This window comes from Falco peregrinus, chromosome 5 (assembly GCF_023634155.1).
Source record: "Falco peregrinus isolate bFalPer1 chromosome 5, bFalPer1.pri, whole genome shotgun sequence".
Taxonomy (NCBI): domain Eukaryota; kingdom Metazoa; phylum Chordata; class Aves; order Falconiformes; family Falconidae; genus Falco; species Falco peregrinus.
The window spans coordinates 15,783,608-15,809,326 of NC_073725.1; the positions used below are offsets into that span (position 1 = coordinate 15,783,608).

The 25,719-nt window shown below is 37.5% G+C and overlaps 1 protein-coding gene and 1 long non-coding RNA gene across 2 annotated transcripts in view; one reads left to right on the forward strand and one right to left on the reverse strand.

The window, feature by feature from the left end:
- Window positions 1-1,330: 1,330 nt before the first annotated feature.
- LOC101911180 (prostatic acid phosphatase) lies at window positions 1,331-23,807 on the forward strand. The gene is made up of 11 exons (XM_005242244.3): window positions 1,331-1,446; window positions 7,370-7,465; window positions 8,840-8,926; window positions 9,879-10,031; window positions 12,609-12,707; window positions 14,173-14,277; window positions 15,299-15,431; window positions 16,831-16,913; window positions 18,710-18,816; window positions 19,394-19,563; window positions 20,492-23,807. The coding sequence occupies exons 1-11, from the start codon at window positions 1,333-1,335 to the stop codon at window positions 20,608-20,610; spliced, it is 1,266 nt and encodes a 421-aa protein (XP_005242301.1). The 5' UTR covers window positions 1,331-1,332; the 3' UTR covers window positions 20,611-23,807.
- Window positions 12,170-25,719, reverse strand: part of LOC114013525 (uncharacterized) — a 29,122-nt gene continuing 15,572 nt past the window's right edge. Inside the window, exons 3-4 of the long non-coding RNA XR_003556563.2 lie at window positions 19,446-19,509; window positions 12,170-12,250 (exon numbers count right to left, since the gene is read on the reverse strand). This is a non-coding gene — a long non-coding RNA (uncharacterized LOC114013525). The remainder of the gene's footprint in view (window positions 12,251-19,445; window positions 19,510-25,719) is intronic.

A 25,719-nucleotide genomic window follows, 5' to 3' on the forward strand; every position in this document is an offset into this window, starting at 1 on the left:
TGTATTTATGAAGTACGGATTACTCTCTTACACCTTCTGCATTGGCACAATCATACCAGGAGAGACCAAAATGCAGGGTGGGGACATAACAGTGGAGGAAGAGAGAAGTGGTGAAAAGTGGGCATGGACTGACAAGAGAGATGGGAAAGCCTGGGAGCCATGGTCCTTCTTCTTCCACTCCCACCCATCAGATGAAATGAATACATCAGGTTATTCACACAACTCAGAGGAAAAAGCCCTTGAGGCTTAGTGGGGTTTAGGGCCCTAAAGACAGAATTTCTGGTAAACTGTAAAATACCAGTTGTAGACAATACTGTTGCAGAGAGCTCAACAGAAGACCCTGACACAGGTTTGGTTATAACAGAATGGGATGACTCAGACAATACACAGTAGATCTTAAGTTTTAACACTGAGAGAATTCTATTTATGGCCTCTGCAAACTGTAATTTATTTACTCAGAAAATCCTTATGAAATCAAGTCTAGAAATATCATTATGCTTATTTTATAGAAAGGAAGTCAGCCAAGGCAAGCTGACCAATCTTCTCAAAGTCAGTGAGCTATTGTCAGAAAGAGTGCTCTGAATCAGTAACAATAAAAATGAGAGCTCCAGGGCTTGTTCACAAGAAATTTAATAGAGAACTGAGGCTAAAGAAGAACTTGACAAAAGCAGTTACACAAGGGGAAGTATAGATATACTCCAAGGGAAAAGAGCACACACAAATTGAAGAGCAAATAGCTGCCCAGAAAGGAGCCTAAAGAACATACTTGTTGCAAGATTTATTCAACTGTTTTATCTGAGGGACTAGTAATTTTAACCTACATGAAATGTTGTTTGAAATAATTATACTGTTTTCAAGGGACAATGTAGAAGAGGAAAGAAAAAAGGAGGGGAGGAAAGCTGAAAAGAAGACTAATTGAGCAGCAAAGAGGAAAGAGAAACAGTATTGCCCAGCTCTTGATTCTAAGTTCATCCTCATGGCCATGCTATAGTCTGGAAAAATTCCAAGCCCTGAGAAGTGGAAACAGAACAGGTAGGTTGAAACATTAGGAAAGTTTAGTAACTCCTTCATATTTTAACCTCATCCTTACACTCCAAAAGAGAAAAATATCACAAAGGAAAAGGAACTGAGTTATGATTTGATTAAATAGAATGTAAACAGTAATTTGAAAACAAAGGGCAATGCAATTTGTTGCGTAGTCACACAACATTCCTCTTGGATTTGAAATTCACCAGCAGCAGTTCCACCCCTTTTGAAAGTACAGCCTGACGTCTGGGCTGTTCAGCCTGAGCAGCTGCTGGAGCTACAAAGCCTTTTTCATCCTCTGCCAGGATGGAAGTGATACGGTTTCCCAACCCATCTAGGATCCTATGTTTTTATTTTCATATTATCCTCATTCTGCTTCAGCAGACTACTGCAGAAAGAGAACTGAAGTTTGTGGCTGTAGTAAGTAGATTTTTTTCTATCTTGTTGCGGGCAACACAGGGAATTTGATAGGGCTGTTTAATCAAACAAGGTGTGTAGCTTCTTTGCTTCTTTTTAGACTTAAAGATAACCACTGCTGCCCTTCTGCTCTACTGAGGTTAAAGACTTTACTGAAAGAAGATAAAAATGCCTCAAGATACAAAATTTTTCATCTCATGACCTCTAGTTATTCTTTCAAGATAACCGAACAACTTAGCTTTGTGGTAGATGCATAGTGCACAGGAGAGATCTAAGGTCAATGTTTACCTGTTCTTGCTTAATTTAGCTGAAACTGATGCATAGTCTGAGAGCTGATGATTATGGCCTACATTCTCTGTTCTTGGAAGCTGAAGCTTATGATGTTACAGAAGTTACCATAAAAACAAATGTATTTTCCATTTCAGAATAACTGAATTGGCACAGCAGTACACTGAGAAACAGAAAAGGGCATTTTTATGTAGAGATTTGAGATACATGTTGCATTAACTGCAGCTTGGTTGCAAATGGACTGTAATAATTTTTGGTGGGTCACTTCTTATTTTAAAGTCTCTAGACACTACTCCAGTGTCATTTCCCCAATACCTCAGGTAAAAGAGAGATTAATTCAGTGAAATAGTTTGGATTGTAAAGGTTGCATCACAGTCCTGTTCATTATAATTTCTTTTTTTTAGTAAGAGATATACTGATAAAGAATAGTTAGTGTAAATGAAAATTTTCAATACGAAGTTGTGGGGATTTGAATTCACATTTAGAAATAGGAATTTTAAGATCTTCTTCCACCTTTCTCTATTTGACACATTTTGTGCATGTGCAGTAAATAGACAGAAGTACAGTGTCCAACACATATTACCTAGCTCTACGTAAATTATTTCATATCTAGCTGTCTATTGGCTGTATTGTAGATGTGCCACTTGGAAAGAGGCCAGAGTCCACAGGAAAAACCAGTTCCTACTCCTGCTGAGGTTTACTGCCCTATCAGACACTACACATGGCAGGGACTCAACACTAACTCCAGTAACCTGTGTATAGCAATATACTTAAATGTTGTTTTAATGATAAAACGGAGACCTGGATATGCAGATGAAATCAAGTAATCAGCAAGCTTTGGAGAATTAACTGTTTCAAGGGGAGGAGACACGTATTGAATTGCAGCTGTTACTGTGTTCTATCAAGCAGTGATTTTGCAGCAGGAGTTACAGGAAATGCTCACCACTATGGAGCTAGAGGTTTCCTATCCAAAATCAGCTGCTTACCACAACTATGCAGCCACCTACCAAAAAAAAATAATTAGGATTTTATTTATTTATAAGGTAGCTTATCACAATTAATATTAAAATAATAGGTAAATTTAATCTAAAATGTCTTCCTTTTATCCCTGATACTTTTACTCAGACTGACCAATCTGCATAACAATTTACAATAGGCTTAATTTTATTATCAACATGCATCTCTTTTCTCAAGGCATGGTTTCTGTGTCTTCAATTGAATTTTGCCTTCTGAACTCACTGATTGAATTTTCATGGGAACAGAACTGCTAGCATGGACAAATAGGATAGGAATTAGCCCCAGAACATTTCACTGATATAATGAGATATAACGAGGGTATGGCTACAGTCAAGGTAAGTCTAAAAGGCATTTTTCTGAGATAATTCAATAGCCATTTCCCAGCTATACTCTGTAAGTTGCTATGTTTTCACCTGGGAGTAGTACTGCATTGTGAAGATATGTCATAATGACTTCTTTAAACTTTTTCAGCAGAACTGCACAATATAAATACATCTACAGGGAAGAAAAAATGGATAAATGTTCCCTTTTGCTCATTTCTAGAATTGTTCTGTGCTCTGGGAAGGTGACTTAATCTCTGCTCATGATATCCATCTTTGTGCTGATTCTGTGCATTTTGATTACTGGCCACAAGTCCTTTTGGCTGAAAAGCTCTAATTCAAGCCAATTTGTCAAAATGCTATTTTAATTTTCTTTCTCACATGTACATATTAGCCTTCACCAGAATTCCTGTGCACTGAATTTAGACTAGACATAAAAGAAGAAATTAGGAAACATGTAGGAACATCAGATGCCCAAGTAGAAATGAAATACTGGTTTATTGTGTCTGTATAAAGAAGTTCTGACCTGTAATTTCTGGCTCCACACAGGCATTTCACCTGTCATATATACAAAGAGGTGCGGTTTTTGAAGTACTGTGATTTCATCATGTCTTTCTTCCTGTAACTCAAGATAGGAAGTGTTGACTGAGCATGTCATCTATGTGTCTGATCAAGCCAAGCCATTTGAACCTTGACAAAACATGCTCAGTGTTTCTGCATCTATGATTTCCCTGAACTGGCAGCATGACTGGTTCCATTTCTCTCTTGCTTTTTCATCCCTGTTGCCAGCTTAAGATAAAAATCTTTTTGTTTGAAGTTGAGTCTGTCAATAAAAAATGTCTGTAAGAGGCTCACTATTACTCAGAGTCAGATAATTAATGGCATTTCTGAATGAAGATGTTATGTATATTATACATGCCATATTCTCAGTTTACCCTCTCCTCCACCCGTTTTTCTCCAATATGATTTTTCACCTAAGATTACTGGAAGTAAATACTGGCCGAAGTCTGAGCCATGTGGCCATTTTGATCTGAAGTGATCACCCTCACAAAGTTACAAAGAGTGAATGGGAGAACCCAGACACCAAATCAGGTTCAAGCTGTATTAGAGCTGAAGGAGAGGGTATTTGGTAACTATCCATATATTGCTTTTGAGAACTGACTGAGGTGAAGCACCTCAGATAGAAGTACTGAAATAAATACACCAAACAGGTATACTTTGCTCCTTTTGTGTACATCCTCCTTGACCTCCCTTCCTTCTTGATTTCTAGTGTCTTTCCACCTTTTACGATGCCTCCTTGTTCCTTTTCTCTCATCCTGCCATGTTCTGTCTTCTGAAAGGTCAGGAATGCAATCTGTAGGCCAGGAGTAATAAATGCTGCAGTACATGTATTTTCAAATTAATTTGAAGGATCAACTCCTTTTTAACAAAATCCAAATGATGAATGTTGCAAAGCATATACTGATGAGCAAGTCATGCTCTGCAGGGAAACACTTTCTTTCCCTAACAGTATCAGGTGTTCTAATGAAAAAGACAAAACTTCCAAATACACAAGCTCTTCTTAAAGCTTTAAAACATATACTAAAAAAGTATCCTAAAATGTAGCTATGACTGAAGGAGTTAGCCTTTTAGGTTAAGTGGCTGTTCATAAGGTCATTGTTTCATTTCCAACTGCAACTGAAACAAGGTCATTTTCAGAAATAGCAAGCAAGGAGGTTTGAGCTCAAACAAAAATCAGTTGGCTGAAAAGCTTAGTCCTTCAACTCCTAAAAACAGGGTTCTGCTAAGTATCTGTTCTGTTCTTGCTACTTCCAACTTAGTATTAATATCACATTTATATGTCACTGTGCAATGAAGGTGCAGAAATACAAACAAGGAACTGAACTTTTTTTCTATTTTGTGTGGACTTAATGAAGCTGTGCTGCCTTTTAGAAGAGAACATACTCCACTGCTTCCATTTCTTAAGGTTACAAAGATAAAAAATATTTTTCTTTACATCACCTGCTCCCACATATATTTGAATATCTTTAAATCTTGATCTTTTTGCCCTCTAACCTCTGTTCAGATAAAATGCTACTCTGTTATGGCTTATGGAAAATTTTTAGGGTCCGACTGTTGTGACAGTGAAATACACACTGAGGATTATGTTGCACATTTAGTATAAAGTATCATAAACCAGTATTTAAAATCTAACATATTTTCAGTAATTTGTCAATAATAAAAAAGGCATATTTATTGGCAAAGTGTTGATCCATTGCTACATATTGCCTAACAAAATAATTTAAAGATGTCAGTCAGTTGGAATAACTGTTAGTTACCCATAAAAATGCTTTTCTGTGAAGCTGGATAATTTAAGAAGAAAGTATGCAGCTACATTTTAATTGGGAATTTAACCTTCATTCTTTAGAGTCATTAGCTTGTCCAGAAAAGCTGATGAATCCTACCTGACACCTATGTATGTCAGCATGTTAAAACACCAAGGAAATAAGCAGTGACACAAAAGTCCTCCTCACTCATTTTTCTTGCATGCAACTGAATCAGTCACCTGACGATGTAGCTCTTTACTTATTCTCCTGTTCACTAGAAATGATCTGAGAAATTATTATAAAGAACGGAGATTCCACATTAGAAAGAAGAGAATTAAAAATTGCATAGAGAAGCAAAAAAAAAAAAAAAAAAGAAAGCTTTTATGGACTCTTGCTGTACTTGAACTCAGAAAAAAAAAAGTTTGGTTTTTTTTTTCTTGAAAACTGTGCAATTTCATGTTGATCAACATGTTGTTGATCATGGTGAAAAAAACTCCTTGATTTGCTGAAAAATATTCACTTCAATTTGGTCACATCTTTAGTGAAATTCAACTAGCAAAGCAAAAAAGTAACAAGCAGTTTTCTACATGGTTCTAATGGTAACACTTAGTCTAGCAAACCTTGCTGCCTATTGTAGAAAATTAACATAGGGAGAAATCCAATTCTGTTTGCTTTTAAAGGACAGTATTTTCCACCTCTGAAGTACCTGCTCTAGCACAGGTTCGTGCACATTAGTCCAGAAGGCTGATGAAAAGGGTGTGTGTTGTAATTAAAACATTAAGCCACACTGCTTGTGTTTACTTTGAAAAATATAAACATAAAACACCTCCCAGTGGGAGTGGCAAACTAACTAGCAAGTACAAACCTCTCTGATGTTTGGGCAAGAATGATGTGGCTTAATAAGGCAATGGAGAGTATTAATTATAATCAAGCTCTATACCAGTGAGGTATTATGGAATAAATGTCACTTTATGAACAAATATACCATTCTGCCACATTGTCATTTTATTCTGCAGGAATGAGGTTCATTATGTGAACATTGATGCAAGCAAAGGTAATGTTTGCAACAGTTTAGGTCAGAATCCTGGAAGATTGTCTGGAGCCCTGTGAATTTGTATTTCAGCATTTCCTCTAATGTGAAACTTTTGTGGACTTCATTTTTCTAAGCCACACATGACATACTTAAGGAGGGTAATCCAGAATTTTTCAGAACCATTTAATCTAGAGTTGGCACTTCCTTTGTATGCTGGAAGAAAAATACAAAAAAAGGCTCATTTAAGGTTTCTGATGTAAAAATAATATGACTGAATGTATCACACTGATATTCACCATGCTGGAGTGTTTGGGATAGGAAAGCGACCAAATTCTTTGCTCTCACTGAATTTAACAGAAAAAAAAATCAACAAACCTACAGACTTTCAAAAGTATTTTCATACATCTATGTAAAAGTATTAATAAATATTAACTAAGCTAACAGTCTAAAAGTTTATACTTTTTCATCTTTATATTTTAGGATGACTTTAGAGATCAAACATAAGAGTCATGTGTACATGGAGTTACTATTGAAGATACTGCTATGAAAAAAGCAGTTACCAAAAGTTTCAAGTGTCTATGCCAAAGTAATTAAATACTAATATAAGCACATCAGAAACTGGTTTAATATTCAGAGGTGTCGAATGTACAAAATTCAGTCAGATTTCTTGTCTGAGTTCCTAGCTATGGATATAATCTCAGCATTAACATCTTGGCTGATTAATTTTATGTTCTAGGAGGAAGACTCATCAGGCTCACGTCTGCTAAATTCCTATATAATTATACATATTCTTGTGTGTAAAGAATGTACTCCGATCCTACATGACTAGGTTTCTGCAGACTCTGCGATATTTTAATTTGAAAAATGGCACTGGAAGTGTAATGTATGCTTGACTTCTAGCTAGGTAATAAAGGAATGTTAACAGTAATTAAATAAATTTTTTTCATTGGTAATATTGTTAGGTTTTCCGACATGGTGACCGAACACCAATTGTAAACTTTCCGACTGATCTACACAAAGAAAGTGAATGGCCCCAGGGATTTGGACAACTTACCAAGGTACATTGACTTTCTTAGAACTTATATATGCTACTAAAATAGGAAGTGGGCAGATTTGCTTACGTGTGCCTCAGAAATGTTAGCAAATCCCAAGTACTAACAGTTGGTATTAGCAATACCCCGTAATTCCTAAACATTTTTGTAACATTATTCATCCAATTACTGTTAAATTGAAATCTTGTTCATCATAGCTTTATAACTACCTTCCTAAAAGCAACAACTTCCTGATAGTGTGTTTGCATTCAAACAAATGGCAAGTTTAAACGTTGTCTATACTCTTAACATTGATGAAGTTCCAATGACCACTACGTACTGGGCCCTGTGACAGGGTAAAGGAATGACGCCTGCCCACCAGGTCAAGTGATGAGTCCACATCTCATCATTTGACTGGTAACCAACTACTCGCAAAACAAGGGATGTCTTGCAGGAGAAGGCTGCTTCTAACATGCCTTCTAATAAGGTTACTTTCAGCCCAGATTTTCAGTAGGATGCACTGAACCTACTTCTTCAACATCTAGCCTTAGCTCTTTAACTGTATCTGACATGAAATTCTGGAGCAAAGAAAGGCCAATGCATTTCCTAATACTTTATCATGATGCAGAAGCATGAATCAGAGTCAATTCAGCATTTGGTTTTTGAAGTGAGGCTTGAAGGATCTGTAAAATTCAGACGCTTGCACAACACATCACTATCTCCAGGTACATAGCTTATGTTGTAAGAAGAAACAAAAGTTTCTGCTTTGGCATGAATTTTGAGAGCTTTTTGCTATTCTATTATCTTTTTAGCAACAGTAGTAAAGAATGTAATTCTCTGACATCTAGAAGTTAGAAAGTTCAGCTCACAGCTTTTGAAATGAATAACAGAAAAGACAGCGTGCAATCTAACACAACTGCAGGTGCACCAAGGCAAACGTGAAAGAAAATCACTTAAGGCATGATTTGCAAGGCAGAAATTTATCAGGTTGATCCAATAGCAAAGCAATGACAATAATAAATACCAGGTTATCAATCACCCTTTCTCAGCTGTCACTAACTGACATGCATTGTAAAAAACAATGTTGATCATTAATAACTCCAGGAACATCCACAGAGCTACAGCACTGTGGAAACAGTACTTGTATAGAATCAGGCACATTGCCTTTCCTGTAGCAGATGTTGGAGTCTTAGCATTTCAGAATGTATCATTTTTCATAGATATGAGTATTTCTGTTAAAAATTCTAGATCACATACAACATATACAGTACTTTATATAAATGGTTAATGATCACTTAAAAACTGATTGCTGAAGACAAAAAATAAAACAGAAATGAAACTTCTACGTGAAGATCCTTCAGTGACCTTAATCTAATAGTCATCTGTTTGTTTGCCTCACAGACTGGAATGCAGCAGCTGTTTGAACTGGGACAGTACACAAGGGAAAGATATTCCAACTTTTTGAACAGCACATACAACCGGCAAGAGGTATATAGCAGAACTGTCTGGAGGACGTTTCTCTGGCATAGCAGAACTATAGACTTGTGCCAGATAAAAGCACATCATCATATTAATTTCATTAATAGAAAAATTAAGGTAATAAAAGAATAGCCCGGCTATCAAGTAAGGGTAAAAACATAGACTAGAGTCTAACTTTCAGCTCCTACATTTAGTTCAGGTCTTCTACTGCCCAGTTTTCCAGGACTGAACAGCTCCATGCCACCAAATTAATTGGGAAATTATACATAGTGACCCAATATTCCATTGAAAGGCGAATGAATGAGTATCCAACCATGTGATGGGCCATGCTCACATACTTCATCCTGTAAAAGAGAGGTCTAACAGTTGTTTGGATGTGTTTTTCGCATGGTACAGATCCATCGTGGGGAAGATACCACTATCATTTTGGTCTGTATGTGAGGGATCCGTTGATGGGAAGGCATAAAAGACTATAGCATTGCCCTGCTTCCAAGAGAAGTTTAAGTGCCTTCATTCCTGAGGTACAGCAGATGGATCATGGAATCATAAATCATTTAGGTGGGAAAAGACCTTTAAGATCATTGAGCCCAACAATAAACCTAGTGCTGTCAAGTCCATGGCTAAACCACATCCCTAAGTGACACATCTACGTATATCAATATTCCTCTGAATCTCAGAAGATAGAGTTTCATTCTTTTAAATCACGCTTTCTTATTCTTCCTAGTTCAATCTGAGGATCAGATTCCAAACTGAAAGTTTGCTTTGGCAATTTCATTTATGCAAATGAAGTAGGGCCCTAGGAAGCTGAGTTATGCTTTCACTGCTTTGATTTTAGGCAAAACGATAAAACTAAAAATGAGAATCCAGGATTTATGAGTTGGGTAAAATTTCCTTCTTTTTGGGTTTTGTTTTTTTTTTACTGTTTCCATTTTATTTTTAATCTTTTCCATTCTATCTTCAGTTTTACATCCAAAGTACAGACTATGATCGCACCATTATGAGTGCCCAGTCATACCTTTCTGGCCTCTTCCCACCAACTAGCAGCCAAATTTGGAACCCTGACCTTCTCTGGCAACCCATTCCAGTTCATATCCTGCAAAAATCAACAGACCAGGTGAGTACTGACTGGACACTTCCTATAACACCATAAACTTTCCCAGAATCAAAAAAGAGGAAAAATGGGGAAAAAAAGCTAAAAAATATTTTCTATTCTTTTTGAGTTCAATCTAATAGAAAACATCAACTGCAGCTACTGGCTGACAAGTATGTCATAGGCCAACTGTAATAGCTGCATGAATATCCTTCTTCTATAGTAACAGAATATCTGAATTGTCATATGTGCTACCATTTTCTTCAAGGTACAGCCCTAACATTTCTCCTGGCAAGGACACTTTTGAACAATATTATAGGGAAGTTGCCTAAACCTTTATAGAGAACAAGTGCTTTTCTAAGCACCAATCAGCTAGACAGGCCTCTCCTCTTTGTCAAGTTTGCCCCATAGTTTATTCAAAGAATGGAATTTTCACCAGCCACTGTCATGACCTCTCAATTATTACTTTCCTATTCTTGTAGCACTTAGGCACCTTAATTACAGACAAGGGTCCTTTTATGCTCAGTGTTATACAAACATTTAATGAAACCCTAGTGCTTGCCTTGTGGTTCATAGTAAGAGCAGACCTACCTGAATAATAGGTCTTGCAGAGAAGTTTTACTATACATAGTTCTCTCTGACTGACTCAGTTGTACATTTTAATTTCCCTGGCTCCAGTGGCAAGGATCGTGTAAGGAACAGTGTGTTAAACAAGGATAAAAAGTTACTGAGTGTAATGACAGAAAGGGTAGTTTTCTTCTGCCTTTAAGGACACAAGTTGAGTTTAAGGAAATGTATACACCCCCCCAACTCCCCCATTAAATAACCGCCTGTCCAGTCACCAACATCAGAGGATGGACTCTGTCATTAGGGGGTGGCCGCATGTGCCTCCCATTGGCATTCCTCTATTCTCGGAGGCCATGCTTGAAAGCAGGTACAGAGAGAAGGGGTTTCCACAAACTGTATTAGGCACAATGTGATTCAGCTTGAAACTTCAGCAGAAGACTGAAAAAGCATCAAAGTAGGGAGAGCTTTGGCTAAATAAAACCTCAAAGGCCTTAGGGGAATCACAGTGCAGTACAATGACCTGTCTGGAGAAGGCAAGCTCATTTGTAGGAAACTATGGTACCTTACCACTTCTGCAGCTGCCTCGGGGAGTACTGATGTTTCACTGAAACACAACTCTAAGGCAAGTCAAAATTCCTATTAAATATGCAAATCACCCCAAAACAATGGTTCCCTTGTTAAATGAAGGAGAAGTTTGAAGGAATTTTCAAGCCCTAAGCAACAGTGGTAAACTGAGGCCAAGTACAGTCCTGTAAAAAATCCTCATCACAGCTTACTTTTTGGCCTGACAGGCAACAGTACTGAGTACTGCTTGATGAGGCCAAAGGGAGTGGCTTAATTAATAACATCTAGAGTGGGATAATTATACCATAGAGCAGGGAAAACATTTGTTATTGTGTAATTAAGCAACATTCTCCAGTTCATATTGCAGCTTTAAGCCTTCACCCTCCAGTGTGCTGCTGTTACAGAAAAAATGCACCCTTGGAAATCCGTCCATGTGAAAGTGTACTAGTGTCAGTTGGTGGCTGCTGCAAGCTTCATGTTGATAAATCAAAAAGAAAAGATGCGCACTGGAAGTGCAGTCTGCTAAGGCTCACCCAAGACAAAGCAGACCTTCTTGCACATACATAAGCCATAGATCTTGAAGTTAATTTTACCACTGTATATTAAAGTCAGTTCCTTGCCATGATTTGTACGGTTGACAGGATAATATCAGTGCCGGGTCAAAAATGCTCTAGTGATGCAACATAAAGTGCTGAAACAACACAAGCTTATTTTGCTCATCATAACTTTCTACTGACACTTTATGCTGGATCAGATATCATCTGTCCTTCTGCAACTAGTGTAAAGTGTATTTGCTAGAGCAGCATCGGATGGACACATATGTATTTACACATGGTTCAGATAAATATGTACTATCAGGTGACCTCGTAAAGCATACACTTGGAGTTATTAAAAGTGAACCATATCCCTAAAAAAGAACAGAGCCATTAAGCTCACAGCTTTTTAGTATTTCAGGAGCACAGTTTCTTTTTCATTCTTCTTTCAAGTTCTGTCCATTAAGCGATACTTAAAATGCTTAATATAATATGCTGCTTATCTCCAAAGAGATGAGAGCAGGATGTGTAGATGCAGAAGCAATTCATATTCCAGTACCAGGTGGACTCAAGCTGCACCTGGGGGGATTCAGAAATTAAGAGGGAATTGTTAGCTTTTTTAAATTCCTGATAATGGACCTTGATCCATTTCTCAAAGTGATCCCCTGACAGATTAGCATAATTGCTTTTTGCCAAAACTGAGACAAATCAAGCTATTATAGCCACAAGTAGCCACTGAAAAAAGCAAGTTACCACAGTTCATTGCTTATGGTAACTGAATTCATGAACAAGGTACCTGAACAAACCATTATGGAGTAGCTGTACACAGCCATAAATCTATATAACAAATATTACATCAGCAATCTCAGGAACAGAAAAACTAGAAGTCTGATGATTAATTATAGAACTATTCTAAGTTTTGTATCTCTTGTTTCAGAGGCTCCATTTTCCTCTGCCTGACTGTCCCCGTTTTGATGAACTTCAGAATGAAACACAAACATCTAATGAATTTCAAAATAGAATACAACCATACATGGTAAGACAAAATAAAAAGGAACCAAAATCTAAGAAGAAGGAATGTAAGTAAGATGTAACAGTTACAGAATTGCATTGTTTCCTTTCACTAAAATGAAAAAAAAAAAAAATCCTGAGGGCTTTCTTAAAATTGGAAATTTAGGCCAATAGAATCAAAAAGTATGTTTTATATGCTTATGCATTTCTCACACTTTTCTATATCAATCTTTTAAAATGTGACTTTAACATTAATTTTCTGAGACTATTTAGAGCTGTATATAATTAAAGTTCCATGATATGAGGGGAGAAGAAATTTCTGGATGCAGTGATGTCATTCCACAGGGTAGCACAAAATGAATCTGAGTAAATCTGATAAATGTGAAACTTTGGAAGTTTTATTCCTTCCTGCTGTGCTTTTCTGAACTTGACACTACAACAGAGGACTAAAGAAGCCCATCCAGGTGAACACTCTGACTTAAGTAAATTTTTCTGAGATGTATTTTGGATCCATTACAAGACACGCTTCTGTTTTGGCCCTGACACAAGTCTTGACAGTGAGAGATTAAAAATTTCTGACTCCAGTGCTGCAGAAAGATGTAGGTATATGGATGTTATACCTGACTCAAGCAAATGTGTTCTTGTGGATAACAATTGCTCTAAACAGTGGTTACTGCTGCTCTCATTTGTCTACCATGCACTTCATAATAGCACTACTGCACAAAAAAGCATGGGTCTCATGTTCCTCATACCCCGACTGCACCTGTACACATTCTCTCTAAGTCACTTCAGGCTTACTGCTTGGGCTAAACCAAACAGTTTCCTTTTTTGGCTTATTTCTAACCTTTTGCTAGCTCAGCTGCTCTGGTCAGCCTTACTCACCTGCAGTGGGAGGGCAGTTAGGGCTTCACAGCTATCCTATCTCTCAGCTACTAGTATGAAACAGGTAACATGGGAACAAGGGTTATTAAAGAGTCCCTGTGGTAGCATGTAGCAAGAATCCCTATGGGAATTGTTGTGGAACTATTACATAGATATTCAGCTCCTCTTTAATGGTAGAAGGAAAACCTAGTTTCATTTTCAATTTCTTTTTGCCTCATCTTGAATATTTGCCTCAGCTGTCTTTAATTTTCTATTTTCTCCTCAACATTTTTCTCATGTTCCTTTTCCTTTAGTGCCTTCTGTGTATCTGAAGGCTTGAGATGACTGAGGTAGTCTCCTGGAACAGTCAGAAGAGAGAAGAGTGCAGTGCAGAGAGCACCAGACTTATCCATAGCAGGGCTGAGAAAAAGCAGTGTCTGAAACAGAGATCAGTACCTTGAGATGATTACAAAATGAAATCTGCAACAAAAATCTTCTCCTAAAAGGGCTTCACCCATGTAAAATTAAACACTACTGTGTTGCCAGGTTGGGTGTTAATGAATCTGTATGCATATATGTTCCATATGTATTGAGTATTTGTGGTATACACTTCACTTTTTTCCCCCCAGGATTTTTTACGAACAATGGCAGTTAATACAGGACTTGAACTAAATCATCTTAAAATACTGGACAATTTCCAGCTCTGGAATACATACGATACTCTACACTGTGAGGTAATAATAATACAATAGAGGTCAGGAAAGAGTATAACTCCTAAGCCGGGTTTCAATTAAACCATGGCAATGTGATTTCATAGGAATGAGTTGCCTTCTCTCATGGATTTGCTTGCTTCTTTTTTTTTTTTTTAGTTTGAATTTAAGTTCTAATTTAGTGCATTGGTAAAAGATAACCCAAAAAACATGGTTTACAGCTTGGGAAATTGCTGTTTCCTTTCGTTTTCTCCTGAAGTACTGGTACCAGAATCCATTCCTTTTATTATCTCATTTTCCTTCCGAATATGCTGCTATAGAATTATTTGAGCATGCTGCCTAGGTCATATTTATGATTTTTAACAGGAAAATGACATTATTTGATTTAATCTATCAACAGCCAAATGTCTAAATACTCAGATGTTCAAAATGAGAGGTAAGATTATGATCTCTCAGTTAGAAAATTAGGAGATTATGATTGCTACCAGGGAATAAAATCAGACTGGCTCAAAGCATGGAATGATTCTGTTTGGCCCAGTCATTATGAGCAGCGTGTGAAGGCTGCTGAACATATCCTCCACACACTGAGGCACTTAAACACTGTAAGACACTGTCACTGTTACATGACTGGAGAGTGACACTTGCCTGTTAATGGCCAGTGATGGAACTGGCACCTGACAACTGCATGGAAAAGGCAGGAAGAGCTGTAGCTAGGTTATACCCTGAAGACCCAGAGGAAAGCAAGAGAATAAGACACGTCTGCAATCTTTCACACTAGCAAAACCAAAAACATACATATATAGCAAGAACACATTAAACCTACAAGAGAATCCCTTCACATGGGTGTTTCCCCTCTTCCCATCCACCCACTTCAGGCTGATCCCCATTCCTACAAAGTGTATTTCAGGGAATGCTGGTGAGTGAAACCTCACTGGGCAAAGAATTGCAGGACAGAGAGTCTAAATGTGGTAGTGTGGGGCTGGGCAATAGGATGATGGAAACCAGTTGAAGAAAAAAACATTATTTTGTTTTCCTTTATCACTAGGGTATTCACAATTATACTCTCCCTGTATGGGCCACCAAAGATGTAATCGACAAGATGGAAAAACTGGCAGAATTGTCCTTATTATCACTATTTGGGCTTTATAAAACAGAAGAGAAATCACGACTACAAGGAGGTAAATTAAAAAATGCACAGCTCCCAGAAAGGAGACAATGTTTATGATAATGTGCAACATCCTGTCACCTGACTCATGCAAAATTATTGATACAGAACATTGGTTTGTAACTATGGACATTGGATGCCATATTAAGCATGAAAATACATGCTGAATGCTGGCATTTGCATGGATGATATATTGAAACAAGGTGTAAACATTAATGTATTAAGTTATACCATAGTTTTTAAGGGATTAGGATTTTAAGAAAGAATATAGAAAATCAAGGGAAAATTCAAGCCCTCATGGGTATGATCATTATTTGTCTCATACTAGGTTAGATTAAGTTTATATTCTGTTTCTCCATTTATTCTAATTGTTTCCTGACCTTTGTTTTTCCTTTTGATGTACTGGTTATATATTGCGCCCAAACCTTAGCAACACATTGGTAGCTCTCTGAGAGACTGATATAAAGCTGCTCCAGAACAGTCTGAGTCTGATCAGAATAGAAGATGAGAGATTCACGTTATGTCTATACTGCAAGAAATGGCATTACTGCTTAGCTCCAAAACTGGGGCACACAGGTTATGCACATGCTAACGCTACTTCAGGACACAACCCAGGAATTTATCATATGATCCTCAGGTGTCCATGAGCAGGAAACCCAAACAAGTCAGCTTGTATGTCTGCAGGCTGGACTGTTCGGGGCTAGCCTTTGTAATGCACGTACCCTGCAGTCTAGACCTAGGTAAAGAGTTATTAGCAGCCTCATCATCTGGGCATATATATCACCAGATCCATCCATATAGTAATTACAGGCCCAGCCTGCATTAAAGCCTTCTAGCTGGTAGCTGGCCATATCATGTGCTCAGGACGTTTTTCCTAGTGTTACACCAGTTACGTCCTCTTTCTCTAGAACTGTATAAATTGTGTTATGAGGAATTTCTGCTGCCCTTATCCCATTCGTTTTCGAATATCTCTGGTCTAGAGAATGAGAACAAAAGAGCTTTGGAAAAATGAAGAATTGATACTGTGTGACTTGTTGGAAGTAAACAGTTAAAAATATTTCTTCAGCATGTAGAGAGGAAGAGGCTAGCACAGCTGTCATTATTGCAACACTCCAAACAGACAAAAAATGATGGAGAGGAGATCTCAGCATAACAAAACTGGAAGCATCATTAGCCCCAGTTCTCAATAGAGTTCTAGATGATTTCCTGTAAATTCTGCCTCTTCACTTGACCTGGATGATATATTTCACCTCTGTAACGTTTTCTCTCTAGTTATGGACTTATAGTAAGCTAAAAAATGAGCACAGGACCCGAGTAGATGTCTTCTATTTGATACTCAAAATCTTTTGTCTTTTTGGTTTCTATGCAAATATCATCTCTTCATTCCTCTTCCTTGTTCCAATCTCTTTAAGGTGTCCTTGTGAATATTATCTTAAATAGTATTAAGCAAGCTGCCAATTCTTCAAAACAAAGAAAAATGGAGGTCTACTCTGCAGTGAGTATTTTCATGTTTCATAAATCTTGCTATGATTTTACCCATAAAAGACCCTTAAAGAGAATAATCAGTCTCCCTGTAAGTTAAATGAATGAATAATATAATATAGTTCAATTCAGCTAACAAGCTGAACACCAGTCAGTACAAGAACACAGCAGAAGCATGGATCTCACCTCAGTTTCAGTCAAACCGCATTTGGTAAAGAAAACTACATATTTTACCATCCATTTTTTCTGCCTAATGGTAGAGTTTCTGTAAGTTGCATCTTTCCTTAACTGCTCCTAACTCAGAGATGCTGGCACATAGCAGAACTTCAGTTGCGCCTCCAAACCTTTCCTCTGCTTAGAATAGGATGACATAGCTGTGGATTCTTTTTGTTTATTTTAGCGGATGAAGAGGGCCATTCGGGTCAGACCAAGCTCCACTTAGCTCATTCATTATCCTGTCTCTGACAATGGCCAACGGCAGGGAAGAATGTGAGAATAATGTCAGCACAGAGTGATGCTTCCCCTGATACAACCGTCCAGCAATCTGTGGCTTAGGACTTCCTGAGATAGAATCTGTATCTGAGTGTTTGATAGCTCTTGACAAACTTTCTTCCATCAATTTATCTAATCACTTTTTTAATGCATTTATACTTTTGGCCTCTGCAACATCCTGTGGCAATGACTTGTGTATTGAAAGAAAAAAAGTACTTCCTTATTTTTTTTTTAAACTGAGCTCCTTCTTAGCATTTCTATTGTGAGAAACAGGGGATAGTCATTCTTTATTCACTTTTTCTGGGTCACTGATGAATTTACTATTTTCTGTCATACCTCTTCCACCTTTCCTTTTCCAAGATAGAGTCCTACTCTATTTAAATCTTTACTCATGTAGAAACCACTCAATATCTTAAATCTTCCTTGCTGCTTTTTTCTGTTTTCTAGCCCTATTGTATTATTTTTGAAAAGGAAGAAGTGCATACAGAATTTTTTTCATTGCTGCTTTAATGCCTTGAAGCCAACTATACTCTTATTTTTGAAACTGATCAGTCTAAAAAGTTCCAGATCCTGAATAGAAATTAAAGCATAGCTATTAGACTATAATACAAATAACCCTAGAAAATATGTATACAAAGATGCTTGTAAAATTTAGGAATCGAGGTGACTGGACTTCCTTCATTCAGCTCTTCCTCCTGGCATACCCTGCAAGAGGAGGGACAATGGGGAGAGAAAGAGACTCAAGATGGAGGGGAAACTCATTCCATCAAAATAGAAGCCAAACTGAGATTTTATTGTATAAATCCAAACGGAAGGAAGAACACTTCAAAAAGTTCTGGAGTGTGTGTGGAGGCGAGAAGAGTAGTCTTTGTTCACAACTGTTTGTCTGTTATACCACTGAAAAAAAGTACTTGTATCTTCACTTGAAATGACTTAGAATATATTACTTTATACTGCCTTAATCTGACCTTGGAACCCAAAACACTGCTGAAGGAAGGAGTAGCAAAATGCACTGAAAAACTAATTCATTATTCAGACCACATCTTCCTTTCCCTCAGTATCTCTGTCTCCAAAATATTGCCAGATGGTGTAAGACACATACTGCAGGAACTCTTTGAAAATGCCTCAGGGCTGTCTGTAGTAATCTGTTAACATGTTTTTCCCAATGATTAATATACCTAATACATTTTTATGGTCAAATTTACATAGTTTTTGTTTTATCTTGATTTCCACTCCATCTCTACTCGTCTCATTACTCTGGATAAATGGTAGTTGACTTAACTGACTTTCAATGATGGATTATTTTTTTTCCAATAGCATGACACCACAGTTGGGGCCCTCCAGATTGCTCTCAGTATTTTTAATGGAAAACTGCCACCATATGCTGCTTGCCAGTTTTTTGAACTCTACCAAGAAAGCAGTGGGCAAGTATCCTCTTATCTATGCAAGAACAAGGAGTGTTTGGAATTTGGTTCCCTCTTCCCCAAAATATTTTTCATCTCAAATATTGCGAGGAAATATAAATTCATTTTAAACTGGTACTTCACTGAGTAGGCACAAAGTTGTATTAAAACTAGGAAAAAATAAGTTTGCTTATGCGTATGCATCTGTGTGGTTTGAAAGAGAGGAAGAAGAGGAAAACACACTTTACCAGCTGGAAGTAAATGGTAAAATAAATTTTCCTGATTCTTCAAATGATAGCAACAACATATCCAAGGCACCTCATAAATCCCAAGGTAAACCAGTTGGTTTACAAGAGCCTGGTGCTGTTGCCATTCAAGGAGCCTTCAGAAGGGCCTTTTGAGCTGACTGGTGACCTGTGCAGTAGTGTAACCAGCTTTGGCAAAGTGAGCTTTCCAGGTGTTTTTCACAAAGCCTCCACTCCTGAAGAACAGGTTCTAGAGCAGGATGCCAGAGCCTATTTCCAACATTCTATCTCTAAATAGGAAAACTTCAGTTTAAGAACTTTTTTTAAAAAATCTTTTCAATGTTGTTAATCAGGCGATATAGCATTGAAATGCATTATCGGAATGACTCTTCAAAGGATCCTTACCTACTCACTCTGCCAGGATGCACCTCTTCTTGTCCACTTGAGAAGTTTGCTCAACTAGTTTCTCCTGTGATAACAGAAAATTGGTCAAAAGAATGTGGGAAGAAAGACAAAATGAAAGGTAGTGTAACAGCATTGTATTTTCTACATAAGACATGGAGGCAAAAATTGTATCAACGGCTCCAAAGGTACCTTTCACACAATAGATAGATCTCCCTTTAACAAGTGCGGACAGCTTTACTACAGACAGGGAAAGCTGACAGAAATTAAATTTCTCTGAAAATGTGAAGAGTAGACTTGTCCACCAGTGTGAAGGCAGTGCTACTATTAGCATACTCACATAAGGAGCTACTTAAAGGCCATGGCCAAAACTAGAGCTCTGCTTGTTGAGAATGTCCAACAGAAGTATTAATGTGGGTGCTATGAAAGGAGTCCTGTGTATGCTGGATGCATCAGACCTGCAACAGACATCTGTAGATGTGAAGCAAAAATGGCTTGCACATGCACAGTAAGATCGATGCATCTGTATTTCTGGCACATGTACTATGAATTGACACCTTAACCTCCACTGTACAGACAGAGTGCAGCTGATCCATGCAGACATAGCAGCTATTTGCCTTGGACTACCAGTCAGCTGACAGCTGATAACCTCTTCCTGCCTCGATATTATTTCTAGGAGGGAAGTGAAGGGCAAGGCAATATATGCTACTTTCAAACAGTCCTGGTATTTCCCCCTTTCTACATATATTTGGTGTTTTGCTGATCCCTGATGAAACTCCTCATTGCGTTAACTACACATGGTCTGTCTTGACCTGTGAAAATCTAGGAGTAAGATCTACCCATGCACAGGAAGCTACCTATGCATTTCCAGGACTGAAGTATATGCTTTTGTACTTATGTTGCGTATGTCAGTAATGCATATGTCAGTAAATGCAGGCTATGTGATCTTGCCAGAAGTATGAACAAAATGTAACTATATTTCCATTGTACATGATATCTATGCATGTCTTTCATTAACTCCCTTTTCCTTTATTGTTTTTCCTTCACAGATATTTTTATTGGATTTGATGTTGCTGTTGGCTTGTTGTTCATTTTTGACCTTGTACTGCTCTACCTGCTTTATCATTATGGACGCTGCAGGCGCAGAAACAATTACCAAGACATTTAACGGAGAGGTAAAGAAATGAAAGAGAGAGCAGCTAGACACTGAGCAACCCTTGAAGTTGCTTATATCCATCAGTTTGCTCTGGCCAAATTAATCTCCAAAGCATATTCAATAATTTTGAACAGCTGAGGTATCTGTGGCCTAGCTCCTAAAAGACTAAACATCTGCAGTGAGACATACTGTAGAAATACATTATTGTTAAGAATTTACTTTTGTAGGAAGATGGAATTACTCCAATTTATATCTTTAGGTTTTCTACTGCCATTGATCACTCTTAAAGTAACCAGTGGGGTGAGGAGATGCTATGGCCTCTGTTTTCTTTTATATTGCCTATTACCATTTAGCCCTCTGCTGCTCAATGAGTCTTCCTTCAAAATCACAGTTTGTAATATTTTCCTTCTTATAAATGGCTATTTTGTTGATGCACAGGAAGATGTTTCAGTGAGCAGAAGCTGCAATTACTGTGTGAAAAAGATTCATGCCAGCACTTGGGCATACTGTTTCTGCATTTATTCATGCAAATCTATGCATGAGTTTTGACCTTGGCCTTCAGCTAATAAAAGTCTGCAGCCTGCTTTTGAAAGGAGTTACACTACCATAGCTATCACTGAAATTGGCAGAAACTGGGGAGAGCTCTGTCACATACCCAGGCATCAAACAAGAAGCTTAGTGCAAAAGGATCTTGGTCAGTGTCCACAACTTCAGTAATATGGATAAGCAAATACATAAAATCTATTTCTTGTTGCTACACTGCTTTGCTGTTTTTCTGAGCTCTGAGTCATAAATGATCCTTTGCCCTGCATCTTTTCTACAATGCAGCTGTTTACTGTCCTGCTTCAGGTCCCTTCTGTAATTTTATTTCTTCGAGCCACTCTTACAATAATTTCTCAAGCTATCACTCCGTTCATCACTTTTCCATTTTAATTTGCAATAACTCCTTTATGTCCTTCCTATGTTCAAAATCCCTTATGTTAGCAAGATACGCACTGAAAGTAAGGAAATAACATTTCTGCTTTTTGTAGGTTTATCTCTTCTGTGTAATATATTTTTTTCAGATTGTAAGCTCCTAAGGGCAGGGAATGTGTTTCCATAATTGCTTTCTAGTATCATAAGCACTAATATTGCTGTATAAAATACTGCCTATCATCATATGTTTCAAGGGCTGAATCAAGATTTTTTTATCCTGTAGTCCTGCAGAGGATACTGTGAATTACATTACCATGGAGAAGCCTTTTTGAAAATCAAGACAACTATACAGACAGGTGCCAGCAGCAAGTCCAGCCCAACAGATATAATGAGCAATCGTGTGCTCAAGCTAATGAGTCCTGTTGAGGTGCAGAAGTCTAGAGAAAGCTGAGAGATGGAGCTGCTTAGCTCAGGCATAGCATCATATCGATGTGAATACGTTGCTTCCGGACAGACTGACTTTGACTCACATCTGTGGGTTGCAACTTGGAGCCCAGAAGCTTGGCTCAGCTACCACTGATCTAGAGATCAGCCCTCAGTATTGCAGCTATGGACACATTTAAAATGTGATGTAGTTAGATGTACTGATATTAAATAGGATAAATCAAAAATAATAGCAAAACTTGTGAGAATACAGCACTTTCCAAACATCATTGCATTTTCTCATAGTCCCTTCAGGTACTGATGTGTCCACCTTTTGAAGCAGTATTTCCCACTCAGTAAAAAGCTTTTGCAAGTATCCCTGATGTTTCCATTTTATCTGTTATAGGAAGTATCATAAATAAGTGATGGATTTGATTCTTAGATGGTAAGGATGTTTTATTGTATAACAATTTGGGGCAAAGCTGTCAAAAAGCTGATCCTTAAATCAGATTTTTTCGATGTACAAGCTTCATATTGTAACTAGTAGTTCTGATCCTCAGTGCAAAAACTTAAAAGAAAAGTCTATATTGCAGTCAAAAGTGTTACAGTAGCTCTAGGAAAAATGCCTGAGCTGGCTTGCTTACTGTTAGCAGTGTACCCATAGTGGGGAAAAACTCAGGACTGACTGCAAAACTGATCCTGTCTCCTGAGTATATATATACTCAGTAATTAGCTGATGCTGAGCTCTGTATTACCACGGCCACAGCGTTGATGGTACTCACTTAAGGATTGATTGAGTATCTTTTATTAGAGGCAGTCAGATGCTTGATAAATGAAGATATATAGTTGACTAATAATGTGCAGTAATAACTGGTTTTGAGATATCAGAAAGTCGGTTGCACTCCACAAGAAGTAGAATGGGGCATGTTTTTTCCAAGATTGCTTCTTATTAAAAGAACTACAGACAGACAGAAAGTAAAATATGAAGTGTCTGAGACATCTTTTGTGGTTTATGATACTCAAGCCTAGGCTGTTACAGAGAATTTCAGGACAGGAGGCAATACTAGCTGCAGCAGGAGCTATCATGAAGTAATTTTATTGTAGGGACGCCTTTTTGCTAACCGACTTGAAAATGACCATGCACTTTTAGAGAGGATCCAGTGAATGAATACAAGTTACACAGAATGTAATGGATAGGTCCAGATGCTGTAACTTCAGAATTAATGAAGGTACAATAAAGATGTAATACATTATTAATGCAGGCCCTGAATCTCAGTTATAGTAAAGATGCTTTGTCTTGCTGTGATTAAATCATGTAAAATTTCTCCAGTGCAGTAAAAGGTTGTAAGCACCAAGACAAGCTTGTGGCTTTTTAAATTTTTCAGCCATATTTAAAATTTGCTTCGTATAATCTGCAGACTGTTTGTAATTAGAAAATATCTTGTCTCCAAGCAACTTGTAGCACTGCAATAAAGTATATTAAAGAAACAATTCAGCATTTGCAATTGTATTTGAGTGAAAAATAATGGAGCTTTCAGTATGCTTAGAGTTTCCAAACAAAAGTGAATGTTCAGATTTGCTCTTTCTGTAAGAACAGATTTTTAAAACACTGATGCTTTGACACAGATAACACTAATGTTGATGACATTAAGCTCTTCCATTTGCCCTCTAGCAGTGACCTCATCTGCCTCTATGATAATTATGGTAGCAACTAGAAGCTCTGCAGCAGGGTTTTCTGGTGCATATGGTAGACAGCAGTGCATACACAGCACTTTCCAGCTATGTCTGGAACAATCAATTCCTCTTACTGAATTGATTTCATTCTGGAACTTGTTTATTCACAGTCCTGAATATTGCACACACTGGGTCAGTAGAGCAACACCAGTAACACCAGCTCAGTCTGGAGCACTCATGTTCATTTGTGCCTGTAATGTAGGGACATTTGATCCAAATGATATTACTTCTTCTCACTTAAATGCATTTTCTTATGTGTGGTAAGATACAGAAAACAGAATAAAAAGTGCACTGTATTAATAAAATAAAATAAAATTCAGTCCAAAAAATCTTGACTTTGGATTGAACCCAAAAAGACAAAGGCTATGTATCTAAATTTTTCTCCACAAACAAAGAAATGCTAAAATCTATACTCTACAAAGAATAAAGATTTACAGTGATGGAATTTGACAGTGATGATGGGGTACAGGCTGGGTTACTCTTGGGCATATAACTTTGGCCCTTACGAATCCATGTTGAGGTGACATCAGCAATATTGCATGGGATTGTATTCTTGGCATAAAATAGCTGAAAATACTGTACTCCTTAAAGCATTTCTTATAAAATGGGGACGAAACGTGGAAATTTACCTATAAATGGCTAGCTTTATTGATTCAGATAATAATGCTTCTTCATCAGAAGTTGCCAAGTATTAACACTGAAACGAATAAATACAAGTTGCTACTGAAGTAATAGTAAATCATTTGAACTATTACATTACATGGTCTCTTCTATGACTAGGCAATTTCACTTCCAAAGGGATTTTAGCACTGGCAAGGCCTGCAAGAGCACATTTAGGAGATCAGGTATAGTTGAAAAGACAGTTAAAAAGACATGTCCAAACTCAAGTTGTGCTAATTTCTGTAACTTCTCTTAAAGTAGAATAATGACACTACTTCCTCTCCTGAGACTGATAGTATACTGCCAAATTAATCCACCCTGCTGACTGAGGTTCCAGTGATCTTTTAAAAAATACGTAGAAAAATTTATTTTTCAGTTCAAAATAAATAGAGGCAAAAGACAATTACCCTGGCTCCATTTCTATACATTTAGCCAGAATCAGGTCCATGTCAAAAAAAAGGGTAATTTCTCTGTGCTTTCTTTATGGCAACTAAAGCTCTTGCCCTCTTCCTGTAGGGAGCCCTTGACTTCAAAGGACTTAGCAATTCTACTAGCTCACCTACACTATAAACTATGGAAAGAAATGTTGTAAGATGCAGGATGATCATAAAGCCTTTTCTTTAGCAAGACGTGTAGATGTGGTGCTTAGGGATATGGTTTAGTGGTGGACTTGGCGGTACTAGGTTAACAGTTGAACTCAAAGATCTTAAACATCTTTTCCAATCTAAACAATTGATTCTATGAGAATTAAAAGGCTATATGGACTTAAAAACCTATAACTTAAGGCCCAAATAGGTAAGTACATGTCCTCCATTCTCTAAAATACTGGTCTGGACAGCGTTTGGATCTATAATTACAGGAAGACTAGCAAAATTCTGTTATACCCACAACTATCAAGCTGATTGAGGACATTTCCAGTACTTCAGCGAAGCAGAGCTCCTCCATACTTTCCATTCTAAGGCTCCTCAGAGCTTCTCCTGGCTGCTCTTCAGGAAGCAGCAAGAGCTGAAGCAAATCTGAAGCTCAATTCTTGTTCAGAATTTTTGAACCACATGCACTTCAGATTAGAATGGATATGATAAATAAATTACTGTTTGTTGTATGACAGTTTTTTACTTGCAAAATTAAGACAGATGTATTTTTACAGTACAGGCCACCTCCTCCAGGGCAGAAGAGTTAAATGAACAATTCAAACATAGTATGTTACACTTGTAAAAAGACGAGACCATTTGCTACTGATATAAGCAGCCCTTCATGACAGTCTTGTGTATCTTCTGCGATATTCAGGTGGAAGAGAGCTTCATCAATCCATTTATGCACAAGAAAGAGTCCTCTTTTCTTGGTAAAGGAAGATATGGATCAAAAACCACATTAATCTGCAAGTTCAGA

What these genes read in the sequence shown, in the direction of transcription:
- LOC101911180 (XM_005242244.3), top strand. Translation starts at nt 1,333, where the DNA reads ATGGAAGTGATACGGTTTCCCAACCCATCTAGGATCCTATGTTTTTAT. An exon ending in GCACATACAACCGGCAAGAG is followed by an intron (nt 8,927 to 9,878) that starts GTATATAGCAGA and finishes TTCTATCTTCAG; the next exon opens with TTTTACATCCAAAGTACAGA. An exon ending in CTCTACCAAGAAAGCAGTGG is followed by an intron (nt 18,817 to 19,393) that starts GCAAGTATCCTC and finishes GTTGTTAATCAG; the next exon opens with GCGATATAGCATTGAAATGC.